At 44.8% G+C, this 11,907-nt stretch overlaps 1 protein-coding gene across 7 annotated transcripts in view; it reads left to right on the top strand.

Annotated features, from left to right (window-relative positions):
• PTPN13 (protein tyrosine phosphatase, non-receptor type 13) overlaps positions 1-11,907 on the top strand; it is a 227,927-nt gene that overhangs the window by 90,539 nt on the left and 125,481 nt on the right. For all 7 annotated transcript variants that reach the window (XM_019552792.1, XM_019552791.1, XM_019552788.1 and 4 more), the window contains exon 5: positions 2,090-2,275. In XM_019552792.1, coding sequence (XP_019408337.1) covers positions 2,090-2,275 — 186 coding nt within the window. The remainder of the gene's footprint in view (positions 1-2,089; positions 2,276-11,907) is intronic.

Below are 11,907 nucleotides of genomic sequence, written 5' to 3'. Positions count from 1 at the left end.
AAAGTAAATGGTAAAAAACTGTTAATGTAATGTCATGGCTGAGAAATTAAAGGGAGACTTGAAAGTCCAAATGTCAGTTGAATGCCCTATTTCTAATGATTTTTTAAAAAGGGGTCTTAGGGGTTCTGCTTCCCTTGGGCAGGAAAGCATCTACACATTGACAGCCAGATGACCTGTGCCTATGCTAAGGCCATTGTTGAGACAGGAGGCTTGACCATCTATTTTGTAATTGTAGAAGCAAGGATAATTTGGTTAGCATGGAAAAATATGGTATGTTCTGATGAGTTTCACCCAGATGTTAGTCCTGCTGTTTTCATGAATATAGCCCTTTGGGTTGTTTACATGTTGTCATTGTCAGCTCTTTAATGACAGCATCAGTATGTTCTGTAGCTACTAGAATATTTTGGAGGGAAAAAATTATTGAATTATTAACAGTATTTCCATTGTATCTAGAGACTTTGACAGAGATGTCTTTATATGGAAGGTGATATTGCCAGTAAAAGGTGTTTCTTGTATCAAAAGCCTACCAGACTAAATAAAACAGACAAAGGGGGATTAATTAATTATTATAAACTGCATTATATGTGGCATAAATTGAGGCTTAGAAAGAGAGTGATTTGCCCCAGGTTGCACTAGAATTGAGACCAGACTTAGGAACTGAACCTATGTTTCCAATTGGCAGTTCCATAGACATAAAACTAAAAACAAAATCTTTCCTTCAGTGTGCGTGTTTTGCAAATAATGAAAGTGTCCAGATTGTGGCTAGCTTTATGCAGGTGTACAGATTGGGGAAAGAAGCAGCAAAGAACTCCCAACTCTTTAGTTCTGTGACTGCCCACAATCCCATCTTTTTGGTTCTGAATGGCTAGAATTTGAAGAGCCTAGTGCTCAGAAATGGTACTGGATTCCACAGATGATGAGACTGTGGCTGTGCTTCTGCAGTGGCTCATCTGCTCCTCTGTGCCTTCAGGGACGTACATGCCTGTGTAGCAGTTCTGGAGCCCTTGTACTGTCATGCTGGCTGTGTTTTATACTGTAGGTCTACCAGTGTTCATTGTGGTTTTCCACCTCTTCCTCTGTGCGTATGTTTCCTGAAACAGTAATGCCAACCAGTGTGCTTAAATGTCAAAATCCTGTGTTAATAAAATCAGTATGTTAAATCAGGGTGTTAATGAATCGATTTTGTACTGAGATATAAAAAACAAAAACTGGAAAAACTGTGATAACTTAATGTGTTGGTAAGAAGTAATGCATGACAGGGCATGCAACGCTAAGATATCCACCCACTCTGGGTGCGTAGGGAGGCACAGGGCTGAAGTCCAAGTGCTTGTGGCATCTGGGAAGAGGTGTTATCAATGACTAGTGCATGTCCTGGAGAATATTATTCCACTTAAATTATTACAGGATTGACTGAGGGGGAAAATGGCTAAATATCTCACAACCATATGTGTGTTATCTCATAATTGCAAGGTTTCACTTCTTAGCCAGACATTTTTTTCCCTCAGTGCCTTCTTCCTAATACTGATGTACTCTAATATCTTCCTAGACTATGGAAGTGCAAATGCCTTTGAAGTAAAACCTTGGAGGCCTAATTTAAATATTTATGGAAGCCTCTAAAGTACATTTATTTGTCAGGGCTCACAAACAAATTTTGTAGTACTTGCTCATAAAGTACCTTATGGTTAGCAGTTAAAATGAGGATGGCATTTAGTCTTACTCAAGGTTGTCAAAGCATTTGAAAAATCATAATTAGCCCTTACAACTTTGAGATAAGAAATGATTAAACTCACTTTGATAGGCTGTGTGACTAGCCCAAGATCAGACATGTCAGTGACAGAGCTAGGAATTAAATTAGAGTCCTAAATTTCAGTCCCCCAAACTGTAATCAGCAGATCATTCTGTCTTCCCCATCTCTGAGATTATTTTTAGATTGATTATATTGCACCACAGTGACAGGGAAAAAAAGTCTCAGTGACACTCATTTGAAGATTTTGAAAACAGAATCCATCGTATGTATCATTAAGTATGTGTATGATTCATAAATGCTAAATGTTTAACAGTGTTTCTTCTTTGTCTATTTTATAATCAGCCCATCAAGCTCGGAGACCATCTAAACAGCATACTGCTTGGCCTATGTGAAGATGCCATTTATTCCCGTCTGTCTGTACGAACTGTTCTGGATGCCTGCAGTGCCCATATAAGAAACAGTAATTGTGCACCTTCTTTCTCATATGTGAAACAGTTGGTTAAACTAGTTCTGGGAAGCCTGTCTGCGGTAAGTGTTTACAAGCCATTGAGCAATAACTTGGATCTGCACATAGTGAAGAAATTAGTTCAAAGTCTTTATGCTGCTTGTTCTTTATTCTCTCCATTTTGCTTAATGGGACACTCAACCAAAAAAACTTTCCCTTCTGTTCAAATATTTTTACCTATTTTTTAAACAAGTAACATCTGCAAAAAAAAAAAAATTGAAATATTAAAACAGTAATTTTTCTGGTTTTTCTCTTGTTTTTGTGAGATTGTACATTCAGCAGTGCTTTTGGGGCAGTCCATTTCACTGTTTCTCCAGGAAAGTTGTTTTCTTTTTTCTTCTACATAACCTTGTGATCATATGGAGAAATATTATTTGAAAAATTAGAAATTATATTGTAAAACAACAAAAATTACAGGGGATGCTCAAGGGCAGGCATGTACCTCAAACAATATTTAAGTCTTTTTTTTTTAATTGACAGGATTTTCCTTTTAAATTTTAACTTGAATTTTGGAAAGTTGAAGGAAAAGAGGAATCTTATCTTACCAGGCATCCATTTAAATTCTTCTTGGGCTCTACTGAGCTGTCAGCCATTATTACTATGAAGGGACTATATTATATAATGATGACAAACATACTAAATTATTTTCAGATGTGAGTGAAACCACATTAACTAGTTTCACAAAGTTACCATTCCTGACTGGCAACCTCTCCCTTCACTGTTGCATTAGTGCATACTCATAGGATGGTTAAATAATTTTAGGATTCTGAATACAAATGGAGCTCATTAACTATTGATGATATCAACTTTATTTCTAATTTTCATTTCATCCTTTTTTAATTCATGAAAGCCCCTGTTTTGTCTCACTTCAGTAATAGGGGGGATGATTATTGAGATTTGGCTAATTCTGTTTTCTTCTGTGAATCAACATCCCTTACCATTTGTCTGAACTGAGCCTTATTTCAATCATTCACATCCCTATTTCATCCATGTATTGGAATAACTATGATAACATTATCTACAGCAGAGGTGTCCAACCTTTTTGTAAATGTGGGGCCAGATGACGAACTTTTTATCACCCAGTGGGCTGGCAAGCCATATTCAAAGACATCACAGGAAGTGGTATCACAGCAGGAAGTGATGTAGCTGGCGAGCCATATTCAAAGACCTCACAGGAAGTGGTATCACAGCAGGAAGTGATGTAACATGACCTTTCACACCAATGAAGTTGCAGGAAGTGACAATGAAATGGGTCTGGAAATGTGTAAAATCCAAAATAAAAACAATATAGAAGCAAGAATGAAATAATACCAAACACTTGACTAAAATAAACACTTTCGCTTCTACTCTCTTCTCAATGAATGAAAGAAGCATAATGCAAGTCGACAGATCAAATGTGGAAAAGATATCACCCAGAGTGGAAACTAATCAAAGCAACAAAATATGGGCATTTTTGAGAATAATCTTCAAGAAGATTTACTTTTATCGCATTAATAACTTGTTAGTAACACATCCGCTACACAGTGTAAAAACAGTGTATACAAGTCTACTCTTATTAACTTTCTGAAAACTACAATGAACACTGATTTCTTTAGTGTGATACCTGGCATTGTTTTTGCTTGCACGAGTTGTCAATATCTACTGGCACACTTGATGTGGCGATGTGGAGTATTCCAGAAAAATGTTCATCTGTCAAAAGTGATCTTGATTTTGTTTTTATGTTCTTCATTCTTGAGAAAAGCTATTCACAGCATTACGTGCTGCCAAACAGTGCAATGAACCAAAGTGCATGATTCAATAGATTTGGGAAAGAGTGCCATGTAATACATTGACTATAAAATATCAGTAGGTTATGTTCTGCAAAAGTTCTCTTCACAGCACCGTTATTTTGGATGTCGATGAGTTCCATTTGGAACGTGTCAGGAGCATCGGTGTATCTGTTCCAAATGGATCTGCAAACAGCTTCAACTCATTGCTGTGTTACCTGAAATCCGCAAATCTTTCTTTGAATTCATCCAGCAGAAGGCCGATCAGTGCAGAATACTTGTCATGGTTCACAGTCTCAGCACATCTTGTTAATAGTGCTGTGAAATGGTTGACATTCTTTTTATTCAACTGTATCTGAAACAATTTCAGATTATGAATGAAGGGTTGGATGTGTTCATACAGTCTGTTGACAAATTGATCCTTCCCTTGTAGTTTTAGATTCAAATCTGCAAGATACTTGGTGATGTCAACTAGGAATGTCAAGTCATTCAGCCATGTATCATCGTCCATAAAGCTAACATCTTTTCCTTTGTCGTCATGAAGGTTTTAATTTCTTCAAGCAGTGACCAGAATCTGGCTAGTGTGGCTGCCCTGCTGAGCCAACGAACTTGGCAGAAGTAAATAACATCATCATGGTCTGATCCTATCTCAGCAAGAAATTCTTGGAACTGTCTATGATTAAGCCCCTTTGACCTTATGAAACAGACTATAGAAACAACCTTTTCCATCCCATGTTTCATCTCCAGGGCCTTTGCACACAGTTGTTCCTGGTGAATTATGCAGTGAAGTGTGATGACATCCTGAAGCACTGACTTGACCAGTAAACTGACAAATCCATTGTGCTTGCCCATCATGGCAGGGGCTCCATCAGTTGTTAGACCACAGAGTTTGTCCTCTGGAAGATTGAATTTCAACAAGACATGTTTTACTTCATTGAAAATGTCCTGTCCTGTCGTTTTCCCTTTCATTGGACATAAGTTGAGTAGTTCCTCAACAACATGGAATTGTTTGGTTACTCCTCGTACAAAGATTGCCCGTTGAGCTGTATCGCTCACATCTGTGCTTTCATCAACCCCCAAGCTGTAAAACTGACAGGCACTGAGTCTTTTCAACAGTGAATCTTCAATGTTGGATGCCATGTCATCTACTCTTCTAGCAACTGTCTGATGTGAAAGGCTGATATTCTCCACCATTGACTGTTTATCAGGGAATACCTCAGATGTAAATATGCCCAAGCAATCTTTCACAAATTCTCCATCAGACAAAGGTTTCCCTCTCTTCTCTACTGGCTCGGATATCAAGAAACTGATTTTGGTTGCTGCCTCAGAATTCTGCCTTGCAGCTTTGAAAAAAGACTGTTGTCCATTCATGCTCTGTTTTAGAGAGTTCACCCAATCAGTTCTAATCTGACCCACCAGGCTGTCAAATTTATTTGCATGTTTTGTACAATAATGTCGTTTCACATTGTACTCCTTGCAAATAGCTACTTTCACTTGGCAAATCAGACACAGGATGTTCCCGTTTTGTTCAATAACAAAAAAGTCAGTGGTCCAACTATCTTTGAAAACTTGACATTCAGCATCAATTTTTCATTTCCTCTGATTCGCCATTTTTTGAGCATGGCGTAGGCCCTGTAGCTAATAGAGCCAAAATTAATTTTAGTCATAGAAAAACTAGTTTGGCAGAGACAGGTGAAGTTAAAAACAACTCACCAGTTCAAAATCACCATTTTATTACTATGTAATAATACTGTGGTATCAATATGGACCCCCACCCATCAGGTATAGTCATAATATGTAAGGTACAGCCTGACGTGTGCAGGTGCTGCCATCATATGTCAAGTGCAACCTCAAATGCCAATGGGGAGTCAGGGCAGGACTTAACCCACACCTTAACCTACATCCTGAATTTTGATTTCAACCAAGCTAGAACTGTGCCAGCCTGCAGAGAGCTCTTTGCAAAACAGCAAAATCCATGGGTTTCTCCAGGAAAATGAGAAATCCACGGTTTCCCCTGGCAAAGGGAAATGTCCATGATTTTCTCCATTTTTCTTTAGGAAACGGAAAACCCAGATCCCTGCTGATTAGTCAATGTTTCAGTGGGACAACCTGTTTCAATCTATCAAAGCCTTTTCCTGTTCATAGAGAAAGTTCCCTCCAAACACTCTCCACAGGGCCCTTAGGCTGCCAGCCTCCAACATTTTCCTCTCCCTCCCAGCATGCTCAAGGTCTTACTGACTTTCCTAACCAAGAACACACATTTGCCCCTTGGTTGTGGGGCAAATCTTAGACCTGGTTCTGCCATTTTTACCTCAGTCTATGCATGCCAAACTTCTGTTCTGTTATGGGCATACACTGGTTTCCAATCATTTACACTGGTAAAAGTGTAATGTCTATACCTGACTCTTGTGTTGCTGGCCTTTTTCTGCTCTATATTCTTGCTGTTCTCTTTTGAGAGTAGATTGCACAGTTGAGTAGATGCAAAAGAGCTCTGCCTCCTTCTTGAACAGTCCCAATCAGCTCCTCTGTGCAGGAGCTGGAGAAATGGGCAAGCATCAACAAAAGTGATTTCCCTTGCTAAAATCTGTTAGAGGGCTGTAGCTTCTCACTAGTTTCAGCTTGGGGCTTGCTCTGAGTGGGGCAGGGTCCCACAGTTCCTACCACCCCAGCTTCAGGTGCCCATGAGGAGCAGTGCTGTAGCTGCAGGAGACCTGCAGCTCTGCAGACTGGACAGCAGGGGACCCCAGAGGAGCCCTGGTTCATCAGTGATTCACCCAAAGGCAGAGAGAGGCCCTTGCCTCATGTCTTCATTCCTGCAACCTGTAATATCAGTCCAGCACATTCAGTACATCTCCCAATTAAAAAAGATGCCAGCTCCAAATTCAAACCAACTGCTTGTCTCCTCCTCCTCAACAACAACACTTCCCTCTTACCTTTCACAGCCCCCTTCTAAGTACCCGATTCCCAAGGGCCAAGAGAGCAGCAGGGAGGGAGCAGAGCAGACAGGTGGGGGGTGTCCTGGGTGAGGGAGGCAGGGGTTGTCCGTTTAGTTACTGCCTCCTCCACCTCTTCCATTCCCCACAGGCCGTGTGTCCTCTCCTGCTGTTCCCATCTCCCCCTTCCCCACAGGCAGGGAAAGGATCTCTCCTTTCATTTAATCCTAGCCCTTCCTCTGCCTGTTCCTGGCCCTGGCCTGGTGTTCTTTCCCCAACACTACTGCCTCCTTCCCTCTGATTCGGGGCATCTCCCCAACAGCCCCCTGACCCTTGATGCTGCCTTGTTTCCAGCCCCAGCCCTGCTTGCCCCTCTGCCCCATCTCTACTGTTGAGAGTGGGGCAGTACCAACAGAGGGGAAATGCAGAAGGGGAGGAAGGCATGGGAGGAGGGGGCTGAATTGACATCCGTAAGTTCCCGCGCAGAGCTGGAGGCCCTGGGACAGGGCTGCAGGGCACACGGTTGCCAGAGCTGGGCTGGACAGGAGGAGCCTGGCCCAGAGGGGACAAATGTAGCCTCTGGCCCGAGCTCCTCCCGCCTCCTGCCCAGCCCGGCTCTGGCAACCGTGTGCCCTGCAGCCCTGGCCCAGCCCTGAGGCACCCCCAGCTCTGCACGGGAACTTACCCCATGCCTCCGTTCACCCAAGCCCGGCCCCACCCCGAGGCGCCCCCAGCTCCGCGCGGGAACTTACCCTGTGCCTCCAGCCCGGCCCCAGGTGCCCCCAGCTCCACGTGCAGGAACTTACCTCCGTCCACCATGTGTCCACCTCGTGCCTCCCTCCACCACGCATGCAGGCAGGCCATGCTGCAGCTCCCCTGGCCACATGCCGGGGCAAGAGGCGGAGCCAAGGAACAGGCTGGATGCACTGTCTCCAGCCCTCGGGACAACAGCAGCAGGACCCAGCTCTGATGAGCCCGGCCCCGCAGGAGTAAGCAGCTCCCCTCACTGCCAGTTGGGGCCTGCGGGCAGGCTCTGCCTACCTTGCCTCGCCTTGCTCCTGCCCTGCCGTCGCTGCCATGGCTCCATGCTCCATGGCGGCGGTGGCGGCACTGCCACTGCTGCTAGCCAGATAAAATGGCTTGGCGGGCCGCATATACAGTAAACAAGACAGGAAACCAGAGTGAGGAAACCCACCCCATTCTTCTGTTTCCTTCTGTAGAGAGGTTTGTGTTCCAGAGCTGGACATGACGTCTCCTGGTGACCATGCAACACTTGCCCTGCTCCAGCTCTAAGGTCACTCCCCTTCTCTCTTGCCTACCATGCCTGGATGTATTTGTTTGATCAAAAGAAAGGCTGCCTAAGGATCCTAGATCAAGCTGCTGTTCTCCTAACTGCCAGCAGATCCCTCCTGGACCCTGCTGGTATCAGCTATGCCCTATGCCTTGCAGAGTTACTGTACAGTCACTTCTTTGTTGGGGCCTTGACCTTCTCAGCCTACACCCTTTTCCTTTGGCTGCAAGCCTCCAGCCCTGGCCCACGGTTTCGGATCCAGCTATCTTGCCCTCAGCCTTGTCTGGGCCTCTGGCTTCTGTATCCCTTGTGCTGGACCCCTGGCCCCAGTCTCGCCCTTCTCTGGGCACTGGGCCCCTGGCCCTGATTCTGCCCTTCTCTGGTTGGGCCCCCTGGCTTGGTTTGTGCCCTTCCTGGGCTCCTAGGGCCCTGGCCCTGGCTTTCACCTATCTAGGCTGTGGGCCCTTGGCCCTGACTGCACCCTTCTCCACTCCCTGGCAGGGCTGAAGACACTCCCATGTCCTCAAACACTCCACCTTTCCTGACAGTCACAAACCTAAACTAGAGGTTAAAACTAAAACCAAAAGCATAAGTACTCTGGTTAAACTAAACCTCTAGCCTCCTGACTATATACCGAAACTGCTATCCAGCCATGGGGCTTAGCCTTCTACTAGCCCTCAGCCTTTCACTTGCTGTCTCCAGGCATAGCATGCTCACAGTCCATCACTCAACAACAGGCACCTCACCACAGAGCTCTTCCCTCTTCAGCCTCTGGGGCCAGATTGTCTGCTCTGGCTCTGGACCCTGGCCCTAGCTTCTCTCTCAGGGTCTGCCCCTTTCCAACCAGGTGAATCCCCAGGGCTGGCCACACATGCCTTGTAATTAGGCTCAGTAACACCTTTGCCTCCCCTGCAGTGTTGTGCCTGTAGTTGTACTGTGCAGCAGCTAGCACTGCAGTAGGCTTCCTACTGCTCATGCAGACATTGTCCTATTGCTCTACTGCAGAACAGTTAGCTCTGCAGTAAGCATTCACAGTCCCTTCTTCCCTGGGCCAGCTCTCCTGCAGCTTCTCCCTTGCAATCTTCCCCACCTGGGGCTCTCCCTGGGCTCTTTCTCCCTTTCCTTCTTTTGCCTGTGGTTATTTTAGCACATTGGTACTCATCCTCTTCAGGGTCAAGGGATTCCTCAGAAAATGCCAGCTTTCACTCATTTTTGACTACGGAAGACTATTGAGGCAGTTCTTTTGCAAAAAAACTCAGACCACAGCAGGTCAGAATACTTTTGAACATTCTCTCAAGGAAAAAATAAACACAGAAAAACATTGGACATTGAACTATGAATATTGCATGGTACCCTTAAAAGGATCTCACAGCACCTTACCTGAAAAATCACTCACTGTTTTAGCCCAGGCCAAATTGATTCCTTCATTATTTTAATGGCTATCTCTATACAGATGCCTAATACTTGGACCTAATATATAAGGACACAGATTATGTATAGAGAATGTGATGTGCAAGGTCACAGAGAATTCAGGAATGCAGGATTTGACCTACTTGAATTTTGTATGGTGCATTCTGTGTCATGCATTTTCTCTTGCATGATACAGTAAGTTATCTCTTTGTGTGAAACCCATTGTAAAATGTCATATTGACTGGCTGTGTTTCATATTTGTACATATTTTATAAAGAGGGAGAAGTGAGTGATTCAGTCTGTTATTGCTACTTGTTTGCATTTCAATGTGACAGAAGCCAGCATGGTTTTTATAAGCATCAGTACAAAATCTACCAGTTTCTAACTTAAAAGGTTGGCTAAATATTGTAGGTACAGCATAAAGCAGTTGAGTTTTCCCAGGCAAGTTCTCTTTTTGAGTTCTCTGATCTCCATCTCAGCGGTTTTTTGAAATCTGAACAAATGGCCACAATTTTATTCTACTCCACTGATGGGAGCAGGGGGAGGGCAGTTGGAAGCAGCAGGCACACATACGTTTGTATGCACACACACATGTGGTCAGCATGCAACCAGTCAGGGTCGCGGGAACAGCTGCACAGCTGGATGCACATATGTCTGTGGAGGCTGGAGGGCCAGGGCTATTTGGGGGTCTGTGTATGTGTGGGGGGCAGGGGGAGGACCTAGATGTGTGAAGGTGCCTGGTGGCGCTGGGGCTGGGGCTGGGGCAGGGTGGTGGGGGAGGGGTGCATGCTTTGTTCAGTGGGGGAAGGGGGTGGTGGGACCCTTTGAGTGCAGCTGGGAACTCCATGGCTGGGCCAGCGGTACAGAGGCTGGTGCTCATGCTTGTGCTCACAGGGCCAGAGCGGTCAGAAGACACTGCCAGGATGGGGAGGAAGGGAAAGGCATGGGCTGGCATGGCGTGGGAGCCCCAGCACAGGGCAGGGGGTACCACAAGCCTCTCCTCCTGCCTCCTCCAGCCCATGGTGGGGCTGGACTTATTCCACTGCCACCTGCGTGAATTGGACTTGCCATGCTCCAGCCCGGTTAGGACAGGGATAGCTGGGGCCCCCTCCACCAGGGAGGAGCAGGGCAACTTTGGATCAGGAGGGGTACCAGCAGGGCTAGGGGGGCTGTGGCTTGGGAGTGAGGGCACGGGAAAGGGTGGGGGGGCTTGTGGATTAGGAGTGTAGGGTACTAGGGGGGCTGGGGGTCAGGAGTGAGGGGCACCAGCAGGGCCAGGGGACTGCAGATCAGTAGTGAGAGGCACTGGTCAGGGAGCTGCAAGTTGGGACTGAGGGTCACCAGCCTAGCCCAGGGGAGTTAGGGATTGTGGGTCGGGAATGAGGGGAAGCAGCAGGGACAGGGGGTTATGGGTGGGGAGTGAGGTATCCCCCTGATGGGTGTTCTTTCCTTTGGAACTGGAAATATGGTAACCCTATCTTTGCATTATATGTTTAGATGTGCCTCAAGTAAGATGAATGTATGTACTGAATGCATGCTTGAAAGGTGGAAAGCTATGATAAAATGTTACTTACTTAATTTCAAGAGCTGGAATGTGGCCTGACCAATGGATTAAGGAAATGCTACTGGGAAACACTTAAAGATATTATATGTCCCAGTGGCATAGCTGCCTGTGCATAACAGCCAAAATTACATTTACTTCTACATTTACATAAAAGCTTTCTTTAGTAATAGGTAAAGAACTGAACCTGGCAAATGTACCCTGGGCATTTATGGGGAATCTCTAAAGCAGTGATTCTCAACCAGGATCTCTTGAGATCCTTTTAAGAATGGGGTGCCACTCAAAGTTAGTACTGTTAGGTATGCATACATAAATCCAGATAGTTGAAGCAGAAATCCACAGTGTTAAAAACACTCTGATCTGTTTTTTCTGAGTTCTTTGCAACAGAAGAATTGCTCTATTTTTCTATAAAATTGAGTGAAAACTAAGAGCTGACACTTTCCAAGGGGTGCCTTGAGTCTAAAAAGGTAGGGAATCACTGACCTAAAGCTGCTTCAGTTATTTTCTTTCCAATTTATTTTAATGAAAAAAAATTCTTGTTTTGTGGGCTTGTGGGTTTATTCTTTATAGTGTCTATAATAGATCATATTGTCTAAAATGTACCAAATAAATATTGTCAAGATGAAATGTATGGGGGGGGGGCAGGGCAGGGGGATTTCTGAAAGATTAAACTTTAAGGAAGCTCTGTTAATCC

This window comes from Crocodylus porosus, unplaced genomic scaffold (assembly GCF_001723895.1).
Source record: "Crocodylus porosus isolate Cpor-Errol unplaced genomic scaffold, CroPor_comp1, whole genome shotgun sequence".
Classification (NCBI taxonomy): domain Eukaryota; kingdom Metazoa; phylum Chordata; order Crocodylia; family Crocodylidae; genus Crocodylus; species Crocodylus porosus.
This window is presented reverse-complemented; position numbering and strand designations above follow the sequence as displayed.